The 26,245-nt window shown below is 46.7% G+C and overlaps 1 protein-coding gene across 13 annotated transcripts in view; it reads right to left on the reverse strand.

Moving 5' to 3' along the window:
• LOC140901770 (tubulin-specific chaperone cofactor E-like protein) overlaps window positions 1–26,245 on the reverse strand; it is a 118,204-nt gene that overhangs the window by 11,636 nt on the left and 80,323 nt on the right. For 10 of the 13 annotated variants that reach the window (XM_073321230.1, XM_073321236.1, XM_073321231.1 and 7 more), the window contains 10 exons: window positions 25,213–25,499; window positions 23,056–23,336; window positions 21,387–21,497; window positions 16,747–16,949; window positions 15,729–15,892; window positions 14,754–15,002; window positions 13,352–13,514; window positions 12,398–12,485; window positions 10,865–10,981; window positions 8,069–9,927 (listed from right to left, as the gene is read on the reverse strand). In XM_073321230.1, the coding sequence (XP_073177331.1) occupies window positions 9,827–9,927; window positions 10,865–10,981; window positions 12,398–12,485; window positions 13,352–13,514; window positions 14,754–15,002; window positions 15,729–15,892; window positions 16,747–16,949; window positions 21,387–21,497; window positions 23,056–23,336; window positions 25,213–25,499 (1,764 nt within the window). In that variant the 3' untranslated portion in view covers window positions 8,069–9,826. Of the gene's footprint in view, window positions 1–8,068; window positions 9,928–10,864; window positions 10,982–12,397; window positions 12,486–13,351; window positions 13,515–14,753; window positions 15,003–15,728; window positions 15,893–16,746; window positions 16,950–21,386; window positions 21,498–23,055; window positions 23,337–25,212; window positions 25,500–26,245 lie in introns of those variants that run through there. The other 3 variants (XM_073321237.1, XM_073321238.1, XM_073321241.1) reach the window with 3 other exon arrangements.

The raw sequence follows: 26,245 nt of genomic DNA on the forward strand, positions 1-26,245 counted from the left end.
CAGGACAGGCTGCTATCCCCATTTTACAGATGGGGGAACAAAGGCCTGGAGAGATGAAGTGGCTGAATCTGTAGCAGAGCTAGGAATTGAACCCACATCACCTGAGTGCCCCTTCACTGCTTGAACCACAAGCCTGCCCTTCCATGTGTTCCCAGGGGTTCTGTCCCCCCTGCCCAGCAATCTGTCCTGCAGGTCACATGCCAAGCACAAAACCAGGAGGGTTTTCTGCAGCAGGAGAAGAGCATGATGAGACTTCCTCCAGTGAACTCGCCTAAACTGCCCTGGCCAGAGCTATCTCTGCTTCCAGACTAGAGCCCTCTTCTACAGCACAACTTGCAAGCCCTCAGATACACCAGGATTCCAGAGGTTGAGCCACCTGGGAATGGGTTTGATTTTTTGAGGGTTAAAGTGATCCTCAGCCTACCAAGTGAAGAGCTGCTTACCTTTGGTGCTCCTGCTCCACTTGTCCTTTGGAGAGAGGAAAGCTTTACAATAGCTGAACAAATCTTTACGCTCCAGATTCCTTTTTGTGAATATAAGGCTACAGAACCAAACTTGGCAGTTTCACTTCAGGGACTGTACAAACATTTGCTCTGGTGGTCATGTTGTAGATGTTAAAGGCCAGAAGGGCCTTGATCTCTTCCTGCATCTGAGCCAGGGGACCTCCCCTGCTCACTTCCACACACAGCCCATAACTTCGGTTTTAGCCTGCACTGGAGAGCTCATCTGTATTGAGCTCCCCTGCTCTCCCCCACCAACCCAGAGTTTTGCTTTGTTTCAAAGGGTGCAATTGTTACTGCCCTTTCTGTGGTCAGTCAGTAAAATGACTCTGGGCCCCTGGTGCTCAGCTGATAAACTCTCTGCCCTGCCCCTTCCACAGCTGACCCAGCTTCAGTTGTTGTTGGGCCCTGGCTGATTAGCTGTATTGCCCATGTCTGAGCTAGGGACTCAGAATTGCTCCAGGGGTATTCATATTTCTAGCAAACTGGAGAGCATGGGACAGCTCTTCTGCACAGCTTTGGCATCCAGTGATATGGTTTAATCTGCTGTGGGGCAGCCCCCCTCCCCTCAGTGGCACAGAGCAGCTGTAGTGGACCCTTTGCCTAGCCTTGTCCAGGGGCAAGGGGGCTGTCTGGGTGGGGCATCTGCGCTCTTGTGTAGTCTCAAGAAGCCAACACACCTGGGAGCAGAGGGGCAATTGTTTCATGGAGATTTCAATATTTTGATCATTGGGTTCGTTCAGATTTCAGAACAAAACCCCAAAATTTCAACGTCCTTCATGAAAGGAATGGAGCTCTGGCTCCAGGGCAATTGAATCTAGTGGGCAGACTGCCCCCGAGCTGTGGGCCCTGGAAGCCCTGAGGTCCTGACTCCAAAGCAGTCCAGATGGCAAGCTGACTCCCCATCAGCTCACCAGGCAGGCTGGGGAGGAGCCACAAGCCTGGATTCTCAGGGTTTCCAGTCTCTCAGTTCCCTACCAGGCTACCAAGGAGCTGGGCAAGGGTGCTGGCAGGAAACAAGATGATTTTTGATGAGGTTGCATCAGAAACCTCATCTCCCTGAAACATTTTGATGGTGGGGGCGGGGGGGAAGTCTTGTTGGAATTTTGTCCACAAAAGTGACTCCAAGGCTGCTACAGCTTACCCCCAGGGGTCAGTTCCAGAATTGGGACCACTGCAGGCATGGAATTAGGAAGGCGTTGCCTGCTTGTCACCAAGCTCTGGATAAACTCAGTGTTTTAAATCCAGGGAGCCTGATGCTTTTGCAAGCAATCTCAAACAAGATCCCAGCAGCCCTTTTAGGCCATGCATGTGAGCACAGCTGGCAGAATGGGGCAGTTGTCCCCAGGAGCAGCAAAAAAGGTTCTGAACGACTGCCAGAAAACTGTTCCTTTTGAAAAGTAATTAAGGCTTCTCTTTAAGATTACAGCAATTGCTAGTAAACAACTTATTGACACCTTTCTTCTGGAGCACTTGATCGGAATGACTAGTGCATATGACCCTGGATTTAGGGGGAAGGAGCACTCCAGTGTTTTAGCAAGTGAGTGTTGAACAGCTGAGAAGGAGCAATTTCTGCACCTTCTTAAACATCATACGTAGTGCTTATTTAACACCTTCAATGTGAGCATCCAACATGCAGTTTGAAGACTGCTAGCCTTGCAACACCTCTATGAAGTAGGCAAATATTGTTACCTTCTCAAGGGAGGCAGCATGACCTAGTGGGTAAGGCACTGCAGTAGCAGTCAAGAGACCTGAACTCTGACTGTGGGCAAGTGACTGCCTCCATTTCTCCCAAAAATGGGAATAATGACACCTGAAGTGCATTGATATCTCAACAGGTACTGTTAGCTCATAGATAGCATCAAAGACAGCAGGTCTGAGCCTGACCCTTTAATATCTGGATGGCAGGGTGCCCAATTAACAAACTTACAGCAGGGTTAAATGACTTGGCCAAGGTCAAACTGCAGGTCAGTAGCAGAGGTGGGGGAAAATATTGTAATCCCCAGATCTAACCACTACATGTGCTCTCTCCTATAACTTAAAACTGCCATGGCACTTCTCTCCTCTGTAATTTCCATTTAATCCTTTGATCTGAACTCCCCGTTTATTAGTAAGAGTGGCTTTGGAGGAACATCCCTAAAAAGGGAAACCGAGGGTGTTTGAGTGGCTAGAGGAAGTAAACAGGACACCTGGTTCTATTCCCTGCTCTGATCACTGGCTCACTGTCCAGATCACTTTACCTGTATCCATAACATTACTACTTTGATTTTGCACCAGCACCAAGTGGGTGCAGTATAGTTAGTAAAATGTGCCCCAAAGATCTTCCAATTGAAGGGCTCAGCCTAGCTCCTATACTGAGGCCAACAGCCATAAGATGAGGCCCAAACAACATACATGGCTACAGTGCAGGAGCCACACAAGCGTGGCTTATTTTCATTAAACCTGAAATGCTCCCTAGGGTAGAGGGCTTTTTCAAAAACAGGCACCATCTCTGTATACTAGTCTTCTAGCCACAGGGTGTTTGAGGCGCAATTGTTTGTAGGGTGCTTGGAGATACTCAGAGGAAAGGCACTACTTAAATCTGCATATGTGAACAATGAGAGAGACACTACTGTAAGCTTCTCAGGGCAGGACCCATCTTTCTGCTTTGTACAATGCCTAGTACAACTGGGTCCTGGTCTGAGACTAGGGCTCCTAAGCACCACAATCATAGAAAATGAATAATACCATGGCACAATCATCTGCTTTGGTTTGTCAGCAGAACCCCTCTGTGCTGGTTGCTTTCCTTTACCTCACGTAAGAAAGTTATGCAGAACCAGGCTCTTAAATGGAGGACTGGAAATGCTGTTTGTGTCTACAACTAGAAAGTAACCTGCTGATTTTCTCTCCTGCCATTCCCACCCCGATGTGGGTCCTCCCCACTGCTGCTCAAACATCTTACCTGAAACCATCCTTCCTTCTCCCAGGTTGGATGTTTGATATTCTCATCAGGCAGTACTTTAGCATTCAGGAGCAGCAGCAGACTACCTCTGAAAATGTTCCGCTGGGAGATTTCCATCAAAAAGCTTTTGAGGTGGTAAGTAACCTCATATTTAGAGGTTGATTTTTGCTGTCTTGTAGCTCCCCCTATACAGCAAGGTGGCGGGGGGGAGGTGGAGGGAAGAAATCCACCAAGTACCACCAGGGCTAATTAAGGATGAAGGGTTGATTGTAATGCAAGGGATTATACACAGCAGTACTTGTAGTAATTTTGTTTTCTGCTGAACCCAGCCTGCTCTCTCCCCCATATTTAGATAGACCACCACTAATATTCTGAATTCTTTTTAACCCTTAGGCTGCTCAGTGTCCTCTCCTCCCCATGCTTCTTCTAGACTATACTCTTGTCCTTCTCCAGAAGGTTACATCACTCTGCATTTCAGCCCTTTATCCTTCAGAGGCAGCTATACTGAGTACCACACAGCTAGCTGTGTGGGAGACTTTTTTGTAGGTGATACCATACACCACAGATCCCTTTTTCTCTGCACAGGCATTGAAGATCCCACAGCACATCTCATCACAATAGGCATTTGCCCAGATGCTAAGTGATGGCATTTCATGGTTTCCAGGGTACCGTCCTCAAAATGACACCTGGCACTCAAGATAGTACCTTTGCTTGACAGGAACATAGCATTATTTCAGAGTTGACTCTGAAGATCAGGTTGAATCTGAAGGCCCAAAGGCTGCACAATTTCAGGATGAATTCAGGGTAAAGTTGTCAATACTACATCTATTATCTGGAAATAGCCACTAGATGGCAATATAGTAAGCAATTTTAAATTTATTGCTACACTAAAGGAACAATAGACCCTAAAATCCTTAATTTGTAGGTTTTTTCCTGTGCCTTCAGGTTTTTCTTTCTCAAGACTATAGCACCTTCACTGCCTCAGATCTGAAGGGATATTATGTTTTGTCTTGGATTACTCCAGAGACACACAATTCTTCTGTTAAAATCTGAAACAAAAGCTGTAGTCTGAGTCATCTCTGAAAATTGGATCCATCTTTTCAGCATATTGTCTCCTTTGTTTAGTGTACCTTGCTAAAATACCTTAGTTTAAATAAAGTATTAAGCTCCCTTTTTCTTCCAGCTCAGCTCCCAACCTTGCTTTCTTTCATATTAAGTCTGGGATTTCTCTTGTCTTTCAGGCTTTAGATGTTATCTTGACAGACCTAAATAATCTGGCAGAGGAAGACATGGAAGATCTCCTGGAATATGAAAGGGGAGTACAGGCAGCTGGCTCAATGTCTTAAGGGCTGCTTTTCACAGAACTAAACAGTAAATGTACCTGCCTTAACAAATGGATATCAACAGGCAATGAACAAATTCGGGCTGGAAGTTAAGTTTCTAACCCTGTGGGATGGGAGACAAGGTTCTGGAACAGCCTCCCAACAGGAGTTGTGGGGCAAACAACTTAATTCTCTTGAAGAGACAGATGGGTACATTTATGAATGCAATTAGAGGAAGGAACTGCTTGGGGTGCTCAGTGGCAGGGCTCAGCATGTCTGTCTTCTATTCCTAAAACTGAAGCTTCAGGTTTCAGTTGGCCATCAGCAGGGTCAAGGAGGGGATATTCCAATCACTCTCTCTACCAGTGCATTGTTTTTCTCTCCCCTTCCTCTGAAGATCAGGGCCATGGAGGGAGAGGGCTAGGGCTGTGAGGTAGCGCCAAACATTCTCTCAGGTGCAGGAGTGGCTGGTTCTTGCTCACATGCTCAAGGTCTGATTGCCACATGTGGGGTCAGGAAGAAACTTCCCTTGGTCAAATTGTTAGTGAGCGGGGGGGGGGGGGGGTTCACTTTTTGCAAGGGGTGAGCAGGTCACTGTCCAGGTTTATCTGGGTCTCTCTCTCCATTACTTCCCTGCCTGGGTGGGGACCTTGGCACTAGTGCATCTCTATCTCCCCTATTCTCTGTGTGGCTCATAATAGTCTAGTCTCCTCAGGGCTCTAATACTTTTAATTCCAGTGGTTGGGTTAAGGGCAGGTGCAGGGTGGTGCTGGGGGCCTATGATATATAGGAGCTCAGCCTAGGTGAGCTGGTGGTTGCTTCTGGCCTTTACCTCTACAGCCATGTTCCCCTGAGAACAAACACCATCACCTGTTTGCTATAAACATGCATGGCTACACTAGACCTTACTTTGGGATTTGCAATATACTCATGAAGACATAGTGCCCATTAAGCCTTACTTTACCATGAGGATCTCTTCTCCCCCAGGAGAGGCAGCACACCCCCTTTCCAAATTCTCACCTCACCTTTCACTCCCTCCATAAGACAGCCACTTCCAACCCAGCTGTATTACAACCCTTTTCCTTACTTCTGTTTCTCTCACCTCTGTTTTAGGCATCCATGCCCTTCCCAACCCCATCTCCCCAAAGATCTGATCCCACTCTGTTCATCACAGGAGTAACACTTCTCCACTGTGGGGAGGTTTTCCTGCAACAGCAGGAAAGGGGTGATGTGGGATGTGATCCTGTTTCCATCAGCTAACAGAAACCCTGCCCCTGATATCCAGACTAGGTTCTTCTCAACACCCCCATCCCCTAAGTACATTGAGATCTACAGACAACAAGTGCTATCTCTGAGCTAATAGTATCAAAGACAACAGGTCTGAGCCTCACCCTTTAATATCTGGATGGCAGGATACCTAATTAACAAATAACTTACAGCAGGGTTAAATGACTTGGCCATGGTCAAACAGGTCAGTAGTAGAACCAGGTGTCCTGTTTACTTCCTCTAGCCACTAACTTAAACACACTCCATTCCCCTTTTTAGTGATGTTCCTCCAAAGCCCCTCTTACTACTAAATAGGAAGTTCAGATCAAAGGATTACATGGAAATTACAGAGGAGAGAAGTGCCATGGCAGTTTTAAGTTATAGGAGAGAGCACATGTAGTGATTAGATCTGGGCATTACAATATTTTCCCCCACCTCTGCTACTGACCTTAGAGCTTGTCTACACACAGAGTTATTCAGGAACACCTGCTACACTTAGAATTCACATCCAACCTTAATCAAAATTGACTTTCAAATGTAGACAAGCCCCTAAGGCTTTGTCCATGCTGAGCTGGTACAGATTAGACACAAGCATTTTTACCACTGTCACCTGGCTATAATGTCCTCTTGCAATATCTAAGAGAAGTATATCCTCTAAAATGCACAATGCAAGTAGCTGCATCAGCCAAATACTCCACAAAATAGGGTTGTTTTCTTTCCTCACTTGTGTCAGTACAAAGCAGGTTTGGTCCCTTTATTATGCTGCTGTTTTATGCATCAGCTAGATTTCAGCATGCAAAATTAAACTATCATTACTAGAAAAGAGCCATATTACTCAGAGCCCAGCAACTGCCGTCTCCTTCATCAGATTGCATAAGAGGAATTCACATGCAGTGAAAAAAGGATCGCTAAATATTACATGACAGTTCCCTCCTCCTGTTATGTGCCTTTCTACACTTCACTGAGATAGCTTATCCTCCCAGATTTGTCAACATGATGGGGAAATAGGTTCTGGCATAAAATACAAGTCGCCTGCGTTTCCCTCAGTGACATGGTATTGCACAGAGGAAGATACAGAAGCGCTATTCCAGTGATCTCCTTTGAATGATTTAGATGTTTGCGTTTCCTAAAAGCAATTTGGTTTAGGAGCGCTACACTGGAAATTTTCTTCCTCCAAGGCGCTTGTCGTCATTCCCTCCAGGAGGCTGCTGCAGTAAAAACATATTGAGCCAGATCCTGACCCCCTATTCTGTTTGCTTTGCACAACTCTGGTAGTGTTAAGCAGACCGAATGCTGGCTTAAGTGACTCCCTGGTTTAGGATCATAGAACGCTGCTGCACTCCAGCAATCCTCAGGTAGCACAGTAGCCCTGTAGAGGGCTGATAACAGCCAGTGCAATTTAGAGCAACCCTGAGGTTTCTCTACACTGTGCCAAAATCCTGAACTGTGGGAGGACTTGAACGGGGTACCTCTCACCTTCACTGAATGCAATTTAGCTGCTACAATCTCAAAGCATTGGCAATCCCCATTTTGCAGATGGAGGCACAAAGAGATTAAGTGAGTGGACAAAGAACACAAATAGAACACAAACCACCTGCTTTCACCACTAGACCAGGCTTCCTCCTTCAAAGCATAAGGTAGGCAGTGCCAGAACCTTAGGAGAGTTACCAAGAATGGAGTTGATTTCAGCCACCTTCCCAGCTGGTGGGTACCTCATTTAAAACAAGACGAAAGCAAGCAAGAAAACCCTATTCACATATGTTGAGATTCAGAAGGGCCCACAGTGACTTCTGAGCTTCACAGAGGACAGAACAGTCACAAAAGCACACATTAGGTGAATAGATTCCAAGGCCAGAATGTACCATTGTGATCCTTTAGTCTGACCTTGTGCATCACCCAGGCCAGAGACCCTCACCTAGCGATTCCTGCATTAAGCCCAATAGCCCGCGGTGGAATTAGTGCACATCTTTCAGAAAGACAGCGAGAGTCTTAATTTAAAGACTACAAGTGATGGAAAATGTACCGCATTCCTCGCCCCTCTGTTCTAATGGTTAATTACCCTCTCTGTTAAAATCATGCATCTTATTTCCAGCTTGATGTTCTTTAACTTGGAATAAAGAATCAGCCCTATTTTTGCATATGAAGTTCATGTGACCACGTGTCCCCAGCTTTAAATAAGAATGAGCATTCAGTGCACCAAGGAAATGAGAATATTTGAACACAACATTTATTTAAGAATAAAACATGTTTAAATTATTTGGCCGATTCATATAGTAAAAAAAAAAGTGGTAGTGGGGGGGAAGATTTGCCCAGATGAAAACAAGAAAAAAAATCCAGTGGGGGAAAAGCTGCTTTTTGGGTACAAAGCAATCATTATTTGCAGACAGCGTGTGGATCCCGTTAGAGGAAAGAAACGGTAGCTCAGGCTAAAAAATTTAAGATTTCAGAGCGTGTCAAACCTTTCAATCATCTCAGCACTAAATTGCATCAGAGGCAATTCACTCCTCTCAATTGGCACGTTGCTGCAATGGAATTTAATGGCTGTTTTGCAATTGAGAGAATGACAGGGGTACAAGCTGAGAGGTGTTGTTATGGGTGCTTGACTCCGATCAATTACATTTATTATTGATACTGTGTCATAGACAGACAGGGTGTTTTCTAGTAAGTAAAAATAAAAAATCCACATGGTTAGGAGCAGAAAACGTTCCTGCTGTGACCGACTTATGATCTAAAGACAGGACTGAGAAGAGAAAGAACAGGCAGCCCTGGAGTTATGTGGGATCATTAACACATGAGGAGCAAGATGGGTCTGAAATGGATTTGCAAGAGGGGCTGAGAAGGAGTTTGAAGGGTAAGAAGACTCTCTGATGTCCAGGGGACACGTGGGAGCTACTGAACGAAATGAAAGTGGTGACCATACTAGCGGACTGAACCAGTTATAGTTCAAACTGTTCATTGCGTCCATACTAACGATGTTGAATTGGTTTAAGAACGGTTTTGGGTATCCCGTGTCCACACTAGTGGTGTTCTAAACCATTTCCTCGCCTCTCAGAATTCTCAGTGCCACTCCCAGAAGCAGTGGATTCTGGGAGAGATCAAAACGCTTTGTGGACTAGATGAACCCTCTTAGCTTGTCTGTTTCCACAGTGGCACCAAACTGGTTTAGACTGATCTGCTTTTTAGCCTGCTGAAAGCCTAGCCTGCTCCAACCAGTTCTTGCACCCCCATTGAAATATATCTGTGTGGTGCAAAGTGCCCTAAGGGCTAAACTGGTTCTTACACAGGTAAATTTCTCTAGCACAAGCAAAGCTAGAGGGAGCAGTCAGGAGAGAAACTTAGCTGGAGCTTACGGCCTGATTCAAAGCCCACTGAAGTCAAGGGAAACACTGCTATTGGCTACAATGAATGTGGGGCTGTGCAGGATAGGGAAAGGGGAAGCAAGAGGGAATACTGTAAGCAGAGAGGCTGGGGAGCATTGTAAGGGTGTCAAAGAGGTGCCAGAAGTGAATATGAGAAGAAGGCAGTATGGAGACTTGAGAAAGGAGGAAGATCTTGGTCAAGTGTTTTCTGCTGTGGCTCCATACCTGAAATTTTGGCTGCTGTTACCGCCCATTGTATTAAAGTAGCTCGTAACCTCATTTAAATTGGTGTACCAGGCAACCGCCTTCAGCATTGTGATAGTTAAAAGCACTTGTTGTTGTTTGTGGTACAGGTTGTGAGTCAGGGGCACATGCTTTTATCCTACAGGGATTCAGAGTAAGTAAATTACAGTACTTTAAATAGAAGCCTTCAACTGATTATGAGGTCGGCTCTGATTTATAGATAAAACGCCATAGTGACAGCTGGGTTACGATGAGAAGAATGAGCCAAGCTTGAGGTCCAATGGAAGAGCTGGAGGCTAGAGGGAAAGACAGAGAACAGTTCTGAAAATCAAAAAGGCGCAGTTCCAAATAATCAAAGGCTGTTATCATTTAGAGATCAAAACATGAGAGTCTCGAAAGGACAAACTTCTACACTGTGACAGCACGAGTCTGCCGATCAGGGGTGTGAGTCACAGTAATAATATCGCCTTGCAATTTACTAGCATCCTTCATCCAAGGATCACCTGATGCTGCCCAAGCCCCCTCGTGATGAAGGTGGTGATATTATTGTTTGTAGATGGGGAATGCAAGGCACAGAAAGGTGAAAGCCCCGCGTTTTCAGAAGTGTCCACTCAAGTGAATTTGAGATTCCGAGAAGTTGATTTTCAGAGGTTCTGAGCACCAGCAGCTTCCACTGACCTCAACAAGACGCGTGTGCGCATGCTCAGCACCTCGGAGACGGGCTGAAATCAGGTCCCAAGGTATTTCCCAGTTGGGTACCCAAAAATGGAAGCACCCCAACCTAGCTGATGTGTGAGCAGGAATGGCTTTCCCAGGAATCAGCATCGAATCCAAGAGCTGTGACTTCCTAATCCCCCATCTCCCTGCTAGATGACAATGCTCCCTCCCTCTTTTATTCCTTTAATGTTCCGAGCCTCTGAAACACACGTATTTATTTCAGAAGTCTCCAAAGTCCAATTCTTTTTCCAGCAGTTCCCTTCAGTTCCATTCCTCACCATTCTCTCTTAATTTTTCTGATGGTTAATGGTAGAGATGGGCCCAAACCCTGGATCTAGATCTAGTTTTTAGCTTTGTGTCTTGGAGACAGGACTATTTTTCTACGGTCTTTCCATACAGATTTAAAGGGGGGTTTGAAAAGAAGAATCCCTTTTCCCATCTGCATCATGCTGCTCATCTGTTCCATCTACCCAGGCCCATTCCTAGCCTCCCTAAGGCAGCCCTTCAGATAGTCACCTCTGCAGCTCTTGCCATCTTCTTGCAATGTCCCGGTAACACAGCTGCACAGGGGCCCGTCGACCCTGCTCGTGCAGATCTGCTCGCAGCCTCCGTTATCCTCGCACCAGTCTAACCCTGGAACAGGAGAGATCAGGGGCTCAGGAGAGAGCAGCACGCAGTTGTACGGAAAAGGGCATTACAAAGCTTAATAGCTAGAAATGACGCTGAAAGCATTTTCTTGATTAAAGCATTTCCCCCCCCCCGACCCCCGTTGCATTTACACCCAGCTCTACGGTGCCATTCAACCTGCCGCTGAAGGGTAGGGAGGCTTTGATTCAGACCCACCCACATCAATTCTTTGGACAGCCCTGCACTTAGCTTAGGACCAGACCAGCTCTACAGTGCCATTCAACCTGCCGCTGAAGGGTAGGGAGGCTTTGATTCAGACGCACCCACATCAATTCTTTGGACAGCCCTGCATTTAGCTTAGGACCAGAGAGCCTGCTCCCACTTAAGTCAATGGCAAAATCACCGACCCCAAGTGCACTGATCAGTGCTCGTCAGGCAGAGCCCACAAAGCACAGACCAGTGCAATCTCCATTGGCCATGGGCTGGGTAAAGACCCATCTATCAATTGTTCCTCCAGATCAGCACACGGGGGTGTGGGTTGGGGAGGAGGAAAGATGAACCTTCCGCTGGTCAGGATGGTGGGGAAATGGAGAAAAGAAGCTGAGGAAGAGGAGCAGGAGGAGAAGGAAGGTAAGGAAGGTGTGGCGGAGAGGGGAGTTAGGATGGAAAGGAAAACTGAGGAGGAAGCCATTCCCTAGAAGAGTGGTTCTCAACCTTTTCCCAGTTGCTGACCCCTAAAATATTTTGAATGGAGATGTGGACCCCTTTGGAAATCTTAGACATATTCTGCCATCTGGGGGCTGTGGACCACACAGGTTAAGAACCACTGCCCTAAGTATCACCTCACTGGGGGCTGGCAGTGGGTGCTCAGCATTTCTAATAATGAGACTCTCTCTCTAGTTGGGTACCCAAGGACAGGGATGCCTAGAGCTGGTGGATGCTTTTGAGAAGTTGGGTCCAGGGTAAGAGATGCCTTAGCCATACCTCGGCTAAAGAGAAGGGGAAGGACGGATACATGTAGGGATGAATGGGCAGACACGCAGCGTGGGGTTTTGGGTGAGGAAGTGGCTCCACACGGGACTCTCTCTCCCCTACGAAGTGATGCACAGAACTGAAAAGAGTTGCCAGCTCAGGAGAACCAGAAAGTGAAACTGACCAGGCATCAAACGTGAAACTGGCCAGCTGAGTTTTAGTGCCCTGCTGCATAAAATGTACATGTGACAAATGTAAAAACAAATGGTGAAACCTGCACGATTAAAATGGGTTGCTTCCTACTGTAATACATTCAGATGGGGTAAAAGGACCCTGTTTCTCAATATATTTATGCTTTATCTTGCGCTTGCCCATTTAATAATCAAAGGTTCAGAATAGTTTACACAGGAGGGAATATTTTCCTCTACATTCTTAGCTGTGCACACTTACGCTTTCTCCGGATGGGCCCTACCGAGATGATCTGCTCCTTGGGCTCTTTGGTATACTCAGTGGCCATCCTGGAATTCTGGGGGCAGTTCTGAACAAACAAAACCGCAAGGGGCGATTACTGCAAGGCTTTGTGATCACCGTGCGCTAGTCTCTGATCTCAACCCTGGATTTGGCCTTGCTCCCATTGAGAGCTGTTGCACAGCTCCCATTGAGGCTGCAGTGGTGTTGGAATAGCATCATTAAGGGAAAATTCTGGCCCTTCTTCTCTGATACAGTGGACCTGAACTTGTTCTGCTGGGTGGGATTCCATGTAGCCTAATTGCACAGGGGCAAACCATGTGCCAGGCTCTGGGAGGATGAGGGAGTGAGGAGAGGAAAGTTATGTCAATAAGGAAAAGTTATTTATTTGTTCCCCTAATATAAGAACTAGGGGCCACCAAATGAAATTAATGGGCAGCAGGTTTAAAACAAATAAAAGGAAGTTGTTCTTCACTCAGCACACAGTCAACCTGTGGAACTCCTTGCCTGAGGAGGTTGTGAAGGCTAGAACTATAACAGGGTTTAAAAGAGAACTGGATAAATTTGTGGAGGTTAAGTCCATTAATGGCTATTAGCCAGGATGGGTAAGGAATGGTGTCCCTAGCCTCTGTTTGTCAGAGGGTGGAGATGGATGGCAGGAGAGAGATCACAAGATCATTACCTGTTAGGATCACTCCCTTTGGGGCACCTGGCATTGGCCACTGTCGGTAGACAGGATACTGGGCTGGATGGACCTTTGGTCTGACCCAGTGTGGCCGTTCTTATGTTAATCTATTGGGCATTGCTCCCTTTGGAACAATGCCCGGGAGTAGCCCCCAGGAAACTGTTCTCCTGCCACACAGTGGCCTTGGGGAAATGATTCCAGCATGGACCACCACCCAGCCCACAGAACACCCTAAGGCCGCACACACGTACTATTTTGCAGGAGTATTTTTCCGAGTCACAGAGGGAGACGGCGCAGTGGAGATGAACCTCATCGTAATCCCCGATGAACTTGAAGACGGTGACGTGGAAGCGACAGGTCAGGGATACCCCGTTCTCCTCAATCCCAATGGTGTTATCCTTAATATTTTGGCAACTAAGAGGAAAATACAGAGTCTCAGCTGGGTCCAGGAATGGTTGCGAGCTTCTAAAAAATTCTGCAGATCCCCAGTGCTTGTGAGTTATGTCAACAGGGAAACTAAATGATCCTTTTCTCCAGATGTTGCTTGAACTCCCCCTTATGAGCCCTCTCAACTCTGGACTGTTCAGAATCCAAGCCCCAATTTGGCAGCTCGAGGCCATGCCTTATTAAAAAAACATTTCCCCTTTACTGTTTGCTGCAGTGAGGTAAGTAAACTGAGGTAATGCCAAGCTATTCTGATGACTAATAAACTTTGAATTTCTACAGCCCCTGCCATCCAAGGATCTCCGGGCCTTTACACCAGTAATTAATTATGCCTCGAGACATTCTAGAAGCACTGCGGGGTTCCCACCTGACTTGCCCACGTCATATAAGGATTCAGTAGTGGAAGCAGATGTACATATTCTGTTCCCAACCTTGCCACTATCCTGATGGCATAGAAGGGTCCACTAGCCCTACATGCCCAAGCTGCAACCCTTGGGTCTTGATTTTCAGAGGTGTAGAACTCACAGGCTCCTGTAAGTTCAATAGCAGCTGTGTGAGCTCAAAACTATCTGAACATCAGGCCCTCCTGGATGTCTTGTGTTGAGCATCCAAATTAGTGGACACTCTTGAACATGTAAGCACTTCTCTTTTGTGCATCAATTTCTACATCTGCCATATGAGGGTAATGGCACCTTGCAAAGTACCTAGTCGCTCCTGGATGAAAAGGTCTATGTAAGTGCAAAACTTTATTGTTATTAACTCCAAATGCAGGTGGTAACATATTAAAACTGTTAGAATTTCTCCCAGAAATAATCCACAAATGGGCCAACATTTAACCAAGTATACTGATATCTGCAAACATCTGCCTGTCTAGGGAATAGCATGGAGTCCAGGTTCTCCACCACCAGAGGCAATGCTAGATGTCCAACTACAGCCTTCTTCTAGGTTCTTAAACTGTGCTCTTCAGCATGACACTTGAGCACCTCTGGCTGTTCCCTTAGGATGCTAGGAATAACCACAGAGGTACAGATCAATGGTCCTTCTATTTTGGTATGGGACAGCAGACCTTAGTGCATGCATTAGAGGAAGAAATAAGCCTCCTGTAATGTTCCTAGGTTCAGATAATCTGGTGCTTTACACCAGCCAATGATTTTTAGATCCCCAAAGGAAAGTAAAACAGAGAGAAAAATCTTGCCAGATGTCACTGACCCTCCTTCGATGATGAAGTATCTGAGTTTGTCATTGCTGTCCCGAGAAGGGGTTGCATAACATTTGTTCAGTGTTAGAATCAGGTGTGTGGAATCTGCCCCGACAACGAAGACCCCGACATAAAGCACGTCCCGGGTGGTTAGAACCACTTCACCCTGTCGGTAGGGGTGCTTATAGGATGAGTTTTTGTACAATGCCATCTTGGTTGTGAAACTGCCTTCTTGTGTTGGGACTGTCAGGTTAATCACACTAAAGGAGAGAAATAAAGCTCATGAGAAAGCAACAGAAAGATCGTCCTCTACAAAAGGGGAGGGTAATGGATAGGGTCTAAGGGACAGGGACCAGGAGATGGAGCTTTTCATATCTAGGTTACTAGTTTGAATACTGCAAAACTGAAAATTGTTACCATCCAATGGACGTTTGGTGGCTGACGTGACCCCGGTTTGATGTTCTCAGTCCCACAACTGCCACCATAATTATCATTGACTGGCAGCATATAACGGAGGCCAAAGGCTGAATGGGCCATGCAAATTCCTTAAAGGGCCCCCTACAGATCAAGGCTTAGACAAATTGTTGGAGCAGCATGAGAGAAGCTAGCCCTCCATGGCCCATACTGTTCTTGTACTGTGGATTCATAATGTAAAGACCATTATGATAACTGAGGCAAAGGAATTTCACCCAATAATTCCTGCATCATGCCCATATCTTATGGTTGAGCTAGAGCACATTTTTTACAAAAAAACCCCACCCCTTCCATTCTCGATTTAAAGACATTAAGTGATGTAGAATCCACCACGCCCTTGTGGGGGTAGTTGTTGTAGTTAGTTACTCTCACTGTTAACATTTCTAGCCTGAATTAAGCTAGCTTCCTTTTCCAGGTTAAATAGAGGAGACTTTAACCTCCGGGCTCTCAGACCAGCATTAAATTCACACACACAAACAGGAAAATCTAAAGCACACACAGGCCAGTCTTACCTAAGCATTGGCCTCACTACCGAATCCAGAGAAATTTTGATATCAAGCTCATAAGCGCATGAGAATTCCACATTGATGGTTCGGTCCCGGGTGATTATGTTTCCAGTGTTGTTTGCACTTTCAATCCACACAGTGTTTTTGTACACGATATGAGTGCCATTGGACTGTGCAAGAGAAAAAGAAACAAATTTTATTCTTTTTAGGGGTTAACGCATCCATCACGATTCCAGTTCACAGCTCTGAAAGCAGCACATTAAAGTCATTCCATAAAAAATAATTTGCAGACAGATTGTGAACTGCTTGGCGGCAAGGATGGCTTTTTGTTTTATATTTGTGCAGCACCTGGCACAATGGGGCTTTGATCCCTGACTGGAGCTTCTGGACATTGCAGTAATAGATTATAAATAATGATAATAAATCAGCTTGCGTTTACTACTAGACTGAAAAAAGACTCTAAATGTGTACAGAGGTTATGATGTTAAATTTATAACAGCACCATTCATCATAAAAGATCCCAACGCAACAGATACACACTACACGCACCACTGAAATGCAACCACCTCTGGGGAAGAACACATCATCTGTTTAACAGTCCTCATGAATACCATGTTCCAGTGAAATATCAGGGGAAAGTTTAAGTAGGCAAAATTTAAGCACCCAGGCTGGAATTTGGACAGTACACAAGCGCTAACACCTTGTATCTTCTGTCATGCACACAAAAGTGTTTGGAGCTGCCTATTAGAACACAAAGATAGAAAGAAAGAACCCACACTGTGGAGAGTGTGTATGTGATCATCCCCTAATGTAATTTAATGAAGCACTGAAGCATTATTCAGCCATCGTGACATTTGAGCTCAAATAATAAACCTGACACTGAAAGGAATGTGTGTTTCTCTCTCTCCTTTCTTTGCCGTTTGGTTCTGTTCCATGGCATGTGTTTCCACATGTCACCCCAGCAGCATCTACTTTGTAACCATGCACCATTAAATATGAGCCGCCTCCCCCACTCCTCTTTCACCTGCACAATGTTTCCGCAGTTCCCCTTGGTGTTGTTGATCTGGAAGGAGATGAAGTCTTCTCCTTCGATGCCAGGGCAGTGGCGGTCATTCACGCGTACGCCTTCTCTCTCAAAGCCCAGCTGGAAGAGCTTGCACTTGGAGATGGACACTTCCATCTGTGCCGCTTTGCAGGTCACCTCTGCGTCGATGATGTCATGCGTGTCTAGGAGCAACACGGGTGGTTTTAAAGGATAACAATTGAGAGTCAGCATTGAGCTGGCCAATCAGGAGGGGGATGTTCTGTGCACATCAGCGTTAGAGATTATAGAACTACCAGTTATTGTACCATCAGTAAAGCTTGGACCAGCGAAGGATGTATAGAATAGGGATGGATCTGAACCAGAACACTAGGTCCGACAGTCCCACCTATCCCCCTGACTTTGGGAAATTCAGATCCCGATCTGGAACTGAACCCATGACTGTGGCCCCCCACTACAGAAAGGATGTGGAAAAATTGGAGCAAGGTCAGTGAAGGGCAATGGAAATGATTAGGGGGCTGGGGCACATGACTCATGAGGAGTGGCTGAGGGAACCGGGCTTATTTAGTCTGCAGAAGAGAAGAGTGAGGGGGGGATTTGATAGCAGCCTTCAACTACCTGAAGGGGGGTTCCAAAGAGGATGGAGTTCGGCTGTTCTCAGTGATGGCAGATGACAGAACTAGGAGCAGTGGTCTCAAGTTGCAGTGGGGGAGGTCTAGGTTGGATATTAGGAAAGACTATTGCACTAGGAGGGTGGTGAAGCACTGGAATGGGTTACCTAGGGAGGTGGTGGAATCTCCATCCTTAGAGGCTTTTAAGGCCCAGCTTGACAAAACCCTGGCTGGGATGATTTAGTTGGGGTTGGTCCTGCTTTGAGCAGGGGGTTGGACTAGATGACCTCCTGAGGTCTCTTCCAACCCTAATCTTCTATGATTTTACAATGTACTAAACTGGCCCCTACAATTCAGGCCCATCACTAGCATAAACTGAACAATGAAATGACCCACAGTACCTGCAGCTGTTAGATGAGATGAGGATAGAAGAGGTTAATTGTTCAGAAGGGTGAGCTCCCTTTTATAGGCTCAGTTTGCACCCACGGTTCAGCTGAAGGTGCAAGGTGGATTAGCCAGAAATGCAAGTGCTCAGATTTGCACAGGCAGTTCATTTTGTGGATGCAGATTGCACCCACTGACAGGGAAGCTGGCACTCAGTCCTGGCCTGAAGCACTTGCAGCGGCTGTGTGAGCCGCTGTATTGAAAGTGACCAGCCAGGATTACGCAGTGGGCTCTCCCATCCATACAGCATCAATGAATCACTCCAAAGACAAGCCTCGGAATTCACAGGTAGATAGTATCTTACTTACAGATAGTGGGCTGGGAGTTGGGTGACTAGATAGCAAGTGTGAAAAATCAGGACGGTGTGTGTGTGTGTGAGTGTTGATAAGTGCATACGTAAGACAAAGTCTCAAATATCAGGACTGTCCCTATAAAATCAGGATGTCTAGTCATCCTAGGTGGGAGGCCTGTCACAGAGGCAAGAGTGACAGAGCTGAAGGGGAAGTCTTAGTGGTCTAGCCATCAGGTTTATAGGCAATGTAGCCATATGATAGTTTAGATTCTATTCTCTGGAGCCATAGGTTGAAATCCTGGCAGCGTTGACTCAGCCCTTCATCTCCCCAAGGGAATTAGACTGACTTCCATGATGCTTCTAGGCCTCAAAATCTGAGCTTTGGTGTGGATGTTAACGATCACAGGAGAGTTTTTCTAACAGAATTGGGGGTTTTGGTGGGATGTTCTCGGCCTAAAGTCCTCTCCCTGGACACCCAGAGGTGGCTGCATTTCACTGGTGCATGTGGAACTGCCTCCCCCTTGGCCAACACGTCGGGGCGGCTGAACCCAGAGCTAAAAGCATGAGCTGCTCCTGTTCGAGCTCATGAGCCCGGGGCCCCCTAGCGTATGGCTATAACAGCTCATGCCCTCTATAGATGGGTACCATGTAACACATGCCCCAGTGGGTTATATGGGTAGCCTTTGGAATGAAAGCTGGTACATAAATGTTAGTTATTATTATTTGTATTGGGATAGCTCCTAGGAGCCCTACTCATGGACTGCGCCTGTCATCACCGGACAGACATAACTAAACAGCGACACCAAAGAGTTCACTATCTAAGTATCCTTACCCTTGCTATACAAATGAGGAAACTTAGGCACAGAGCAGGAAAAGGACTTGGCCAAAGTCACGCGATGAGTCTGAAGACTAGAACTCTGGAGTCCTGACTCCTTGGGCACCGGCTGTAACCACCAGATCATACTCTCCTAATCTCCAGGTCTTTTCTGGAGTCTTATTTATTTTGTTAACTGAATGTTATTTGTGCTGCCTTCAGAGTTCCATTATTTGTGCAAAATAAAACAAGGCAGATTAACTGTAACTTCATTAAGATGGATATGCTTGGTGCTTAGGAGTGTGCGTTTGCATATATTACCAGTTCTGGTGGTGCGACGCTGCTGTGATTGTACCCCGTATGCCGCCTATGCTACGTGGGTCTGAGTCCCTGCCGACGTGCCTATGAGCTGGCTACTCTTCTGCGTTGTCACGCTAGTCGGTCTGATGATGACACTGTGAGAAAAGTTGCTACAGTTTCCTAAAAGTTCTTGACATCTCGATCTTGTCCTGCAGCTTAAGCTGTCTTGATTCTTCTTTGCTTTTGGAGTTGTGACAACAGAACGGTTCTGAGACTTCAGGACATATGGGTTCTTTTCTCAGCTCTGCCAAAGATTTACTGGGTGACCTTGAAAATGTCACTTAACTGCTCTGTGCCTCAGTTTCCCCCATCTCTAAAATGGGGGTAGCATTTCCCTACCTCGCAGGGTGGGGAATTAATTCAATGTCTGGAGAGTGCTTTGAGATCCTCAAATGGAAGGACTATGGGATGGGCAAAGTGACTTCATTTGGAAGAGCTTTGGATAATGCTTTCGTAAAGGTTATTTGTATGGGGGATTGATAGGACACGGCTCGGGCCCTCTCTGCTGGCCTAGGCGGTTTTTGGGGAGTGGTGATATTCTCTAGGGATTGTATCTATGAGCAGATCCAGGGGGGCATTAGCCACCCCTTGCCACATCTGTTTCCGTGCCCCTCCCCTCAGGGGAGGCTGGTTTGTACTGCGGGCTAGGGTTCTTTTCTCACCAAATCCTTTTCCTCTATTAGCCAGTTTTGAGTTTGCATTTGTCGTGTTCTTGCCTACCTTAGACTGAGCATGTTTTGCATGGTCTGTGCCATTGTGTCCTCGAGCTGGGGAAGGGAATGCATGCACAGTACAGAAGAAGGGTCAAAAGTAGCTTGCAAAATCCAATGCCTCTGAACCCTGTTAATGGGACAGCTGCTCCCCATTCCCCATAACTGCAAGGTGAAGAACAAAGCTGAGCAGATTTTTGTTGCCACTGAACTTAGACAACAAGCAATTTATATCCATTGATTGAGGAGAAGAGGACTGGGCAAAATTGATTTTTGATTTTTAAAAATGTATGCACATTTGTAAGGAAATTAGGTGAGGCCCAGGGGCTCCCAGCAAGTTGAAAACAAGGCTGACTAAAATAGCAGAAAATATACCATTGGAAACTCTCCTTCGTTGGCCCTTGATGGAAAGACTAGCTGAATTAATAGGAGTTTTCAATATCTAGGACTGAATCCTCATGTTGCATAGATCTGCATAGCATCACCAAAATCAGAAGAATTATGCCAGTTTACATCTGCTGAGAATTTGCCCCTGTATTTCCTTGATTGTATGAAAGTCTGCTCCAGGCAGGAGTCATCTTTCAGCATGGACAGGCTGTGTGATGTATCTGTGGCTACTTGTGAATTTCTGGTTTTGGTTCATGGTATGTTATCCCACACACTAACATGTTGCGTCTCTGTAGTATTGTCTGGTTTTGTAATGTCCGGTCTTGCAACTTCGACAAGTTGTAAAATTGCATCATTCCATAATTTTATTGGAAATCGCATGAAGCACGCAATATTTGGAAACATATATGAGCTGTAAAGTCATTTACCTTTTTGTACTTTTCACTGTCAGTTTCTTTATGAAAATCGATAAAAATCACCAAAAAATCTCCATTTTTACCAGTGGGACCAGATTTTAGATGCGATCTGACATGTTGGGAGTTACAAATCAACCCAACACCACCTTGCTCTTCTACAGCACATTCCATTTGAAGATCTCATAACGCTTGCCGAACATTAGTGACTTTAGGCTCACAACACCTATGTGAAGCAGTTATCATTAGCCCTATTTTACAGATTGGGAAACTGAAGCATGGGGAAGTGACTTGCCCAGGGTCACAATGCAAGTCAGTGGCAGGGACATGAGTAGAACCAAAGAGCCTTGACAACCAAGTCTTGGTGCTTTAATCACATAAACACCTTTCCTCCCTAGTGTACTGTAGCTCCACTGGATTTGAGGTTCGAAGTTTGTGTGGGTCTGAGTGGGAAGTGGTTGCTGAAGGAGTTGGCTTATCTGTGTCCCATATAAATACGTAAGGCCCATTTTTAACTTAGTTAAAAACACGAGAGCCAACGTTGCAATTAGCCTCCTGAGACACCGAGTGGATGCATGTGGGGTCACTCACTGTTTCCATAGGGTGGAGGTTCGATACAACCGCACAACTCCCCTCCATTGTCAAGCTCACAGCTTCTGTTGGGACAGTCGGCCCCCACACAGGGATCTTCAACCACTCCTGCTAAAAAGGAAAAGACAGACGAAGACAACAACTTTATTTTCAGACCAGTACCCAGACAATTCTTTATTACCCCACTAAACCCCTGCAGTGTTGCTAACTCCAGCAATTTTATCTCATGCTATTTGATGTGTTTTTAAAGCCCCAGCTCCTGGAGTGATGTGAATACATGAGAATATCAGCTTTCCGTTTTTAAAAAAGTCAGTTTCTAGCCCTCCTGATTGCAGAGAAAAGCTTGAAAGCATAAAATGAGTCTAACCTAAAGGCTCAGGAACTAGAAGTCTAAGGTACCCACCATATTATTTTTAAATGAATGTATACTTTTTTAAAAAAAATCTCATGATTATTAAGCCAATCTCATGATTTCTTGGGGCTGGAGTTGTGATTTTATGAGTACTTGAGGTTAACAATGCTGCCCTCAAAGTCCTTACTCAGGCGAGGACTGGACTGGCATCAGACTCCCACTGAGTCTGGAGAAAGTGAAGTTCCCACAGCATGGACCGATATTAACAATTTATTCAGCCTGGGCTTCTGGGTACTTTACAAACAAAGCATCAACCCAGACTATTTGGATCATTTACCACCTACCCCTAGAACACCAGCGGAAGAACATCTCCAATATGTCCTTAGCCCTAGGTCAGGCAAATGCTTGCCACAGCCAGTATACTTTGGAGGTGAGCATGATCCAGTTGGGGTGGACTACTAGGGGGAGCATGTTGCTTAGTTAAGGAGCCTCCAGAGACAGTGTCTTGTCTTTAGAGCTGGATGGAGAATGAAATCTGCCCTGCCCCTGCACCCCGTGAAAATGTCCACTTTTCAGCAAAAACTTGACAACCAAAATATTTGTACTCCAAAATGTTATCTATGTGCCTCATGGGAGTTGTAGTTCAGGTACCTCATGCTCCCTTTCTCCTCTGTAGGCCAGGCTCCCTGATCAGACTACATCTCCCATGATGCACCACGGTCTCCTCCTCATGTTGGTGAGCGGTTGCATCACAGGAGTCCTGGTCATGGTGCATCATGGGAGATGTAGTCTAGCTGGGGAGCCCAGACCACAGAGGAGAAAGAGGACATGAAGAAACCAACCTACTGCTCCCATGAGGTACTGCAGCAGGATATCTGAATAAAAAGATTTTGGTTTTCAGGAGTTCAGTTTTTCAATGACGCATTGAAATTCTCCACAGAAAGCATGCACGCTTTGTGAAAAATATCAAGTTTATCCAAAACTCAGTTTTCTGTTAAAAAACAAAAACAAAACAGTTTAGATGAAAAATTTTTGACCAACAATATTTGTCTCCGCTCCTCAATTGAGGGCAAGCTACCACAGAAGTCCCTCTGCTGACTCAGCAGCCACGGTAGCACATCGGGATGGAGGTCGCCTCTAAGGTAGCCAGGTTCCAAACCATCTAGGGGACCTATCGCTAATTGCTCTGGCTCCCATCTCTCTGCATTAGCCTCTCACTGATTGAGCCTGCAGTCCGGCTGGATACACAGGATGGTGCTCCTAAGCGATAGGCGCTATGGGCCAGAGAACGGAACAGGGTTAGAATAGCGCTCTTACAGCAATTCTCCTTCTCTATCCACTCGGTGCTGAGGATCCCAAAGGAGCGGCAGGCCTCCCCGTAGGCGGCGAGAGAGCCGCAGAGCTGGAACTTCTTGTGGTTGTAGCAGCCGTCGAGGAAGCAGGACTCGTAGAAGGGCAGGGGATCCAGCAGCCCGTAGCAGGGCTGGAAGAAGCCTTTCATGTCCGTCAGCTTGAGGCAGTAGCCATCGCTCTGCAGCTTCTGGATCTGCACGTTGTCGCAGGCGGCGGCGTACTGGGAGTACTGGAGCTCGTTACAGCTGGGAGCGAGAGATTAAACGAAGGACATCAGCCTGGAATCGTGTGAAACAACCAGTCCCTAAATCCTCTCCTGAGGTGAGGCCACAGACAAATAGACCGCTCAGGTCACCTTGTTCTTTCCTCATTATTACCCCACTGTCCCCTCCCATGTATTTCCTAGTTCTTTTCACCTCTCATTATGAGATCCTCATGAATCCAGGGTGAAATTCACCCCTGTGCAGAAGGCCAGTACAAGGGCTATGGGCCACTTAAATCCCATGCCAGCCAGAGATCCAAGTGGGCCGTAGTCCTTGGGCTGGCCCCTTTGAAGATTAGATTCCTCCCTAATCTTTGGTAAGCATCTCTTCACATCCAAGGCCAGGTTTTTACGGGGCTGGCCTCTCTTTCCATGTACAAGATTTGCATCTTCATTGCTTGCATCCATAATTCCTGGTGGGTGGGATTTGGAAATGTGCTTAAGCGATCTAGGAACCCAAGCACCATTGACTGATTTAGGTACTTTTCCCATCTTGCCCTCTTTGGCTAGGAGTTTCAAAGGAATCTAAGGGTACCCAAATCCTATTGAACTTTAGCAGCAGTTGAGTGCCTAACTCCCTTAGGCTATTTACAAAATCCCAGCCTTAATTCCTCCTGCTTCCACAGCTAACTCTCTGACTTGCACCTCCAATCAGGTATATAGTTATCACCACCTAAATGGTAGACTCTGTGCTCGCCATTAGCCATATGTGCAAGTACCACGGGCAGAACTTTGGCAGGTGCAGATTAGTTGGGCAGAGGGAGCCTTTGAAAATCTGGCCTGCTACTGGCACACCTAAAACTCCCGCTAACTTCTGTAGAAGTTTTGACTGTGTAGCCCATGCCCTCTGTCCCCCTCTAACATCATCAGGGACTCCGAGAGGTCAATGAGCCTGTTCAGCCGTGACTAACAGAGCCGGGTCTTTTGGTTCAGGCAGTTGCGGCACATGCTCTAAGATGCAGAGATCTCAGGTTCAATCCCCACTGCCAACCACCCACCCCAAGGGGTGGCCCATACAGGGATTTGAGCTGGGGAGATCTCTGCAGTTTAGGACAAGCCATGTATAGAGGTTGACGTACCAACTGCAGTGCACAACTAGGAGTGCAGGTTAGGGCCCAGGACATAGGTTCAAAGCTGACTTCCAAGTAGGTAAAGCCAATAAGCCTTATCTCTATTCACACCAAGGCTCCTTTACCCCATTTTGGCAGTGTAAAGGAGCCCTAAAGTGGGTGTATATGTAATTTACCCGCACGTTAAGGTCCCTTTGCACAACCAGAGTGGAGTGATATGGCCTTAGTGTAAATGATCCTATAGGGGTTAGGAATTGTCTTTTTGTCATATGTTCGTACAGCACCTAGCACAATGGGCTCTGGCTCCTAAGTGCTATGGCAAGGCAAATGAACAACACTAATGAGGGTAGGGTGACCGAACAGCAAGTGTGAAAAATCAGGACAGGGGTGGGGGGTAATAGGTACCTACATAAGACAAAGCCCTGAATATCGGGACGTCTGGTCACCCTAAATGAGGGTGAAACCAACAGGGTTCTATAGAAATTACTCTACAAACCAAGAGAAATGAAGAGCAAATGATCTCATTTCTAAAGGTGATTTGAGCCCTCCTATGGGATTCTACAGGGGGATAGAATTCGCTATTAAATTCCATGGCAAGGTTCACACTGCTCCAGATTATTGTTCCCTATTAAATACTGCAGGACTTTTCCTCCAGGGCTTATTCCCCTGCACCGAGCTGTGGATGGGTTCCTGATACACAACGTGGGCGCCCACTGGTGTCAATGGCCAAACACTCACTGGCTCCAAGAGGAACCTTGGGCACGTCTACACACGAGGCCCCAGGCTCACCTCTTCTGCATGCCATTGGTTTTCCAGCTCTGGGCCAGAACCACACTGCTGACGACCGGCTTCCCCCTCAGGGTGACGTAATCGTCGGTCCGGTCCCCATTGAAGTTGCCGCACAGGCCACACACTTTGTTCTGCAGCCGCTCGCTGATGCTTATTTTGATGACGTTGAAGCCGTTGTAGAGGATCTGGATATCCGGGCTGGTGTCGATCACCAAGAAGCCCTCCATGCTGTAGATTTTGGTCGAGAGCCCGGTGACGAAGGGGATGGTCACCTGGGTGCCATTCACCTACTCAAGGGGAGGAGATAATGCTGAAGCCACTCACCTCTCAACACTCCAAGGGACAGACTGAACCTGATAGGCACAGGTCCCCGCAGCGGGCAGCATGGGAAACATCCCTTCATGCTGCCCCTCCCTGCCACCAGCCAGCTCCGTAATGGAGGCGGGGCAAGGCCAGGATCCATCCTACCCCCTGTCCCTTTTCAAGTCTTCTTAGCATTCTAGGAGGGAGAAGTGCCTGGGACGTGCATTAGATTGTGCCAACCCTTTGCACGGGGTAAGCTCAGCTCAGCTTGACGGAGATCGGGAGCTCTTTGAGACAGGGGCCATCTGTCTGGTCAGCACCTACCCCACAATGGGGTCCTGGGCATGCGGGGCTCACGCAGTACAAATAATCAGTAACCAGAGGCAAACCGTGCTCAAACCCATCACTCACGACAGCTTCCAGGGAGGCAGATCCAGTGAGGAAGCACTGCAAAAACCTTCCCCTTTGATTTACCTCCCTTCTGCCCTAAGGAGAACGACATTCCCAGCCGCCCCCTTCCCCTCCCACAAGCAGAGCTTCCTAGAACCTAAAAAGGGAGATGAGCCAGAGGCTGCATGAACTTCCCTAGAGCCTTTGCTACTGCCAGCTGGTTACCCGGTGTGGAAGGTGCTCAGATACTATGGTGATGGGCTGAATACAACACCCTAACAGACAGTGAAGTCCCGGGGTGACGAGGATGTTCCTAATGTGGGAAAGGGGTGGCAATTGG

The sequence above is a fragment of the Lepidochelys kempii genome, chromosome 22 (assembly GCF_965140265.1).
Source record: "Lepidochelys kempii isolate rLepKem1 chromosome 22, rLepKem1.hap2, whole genome shotgun sequence".
Lineage (NCBI taxonomy): Eukaryota > Metazoa > Chordata > Testudines > Cheloniidae > Lepidochelys > Lepidochelys kempii.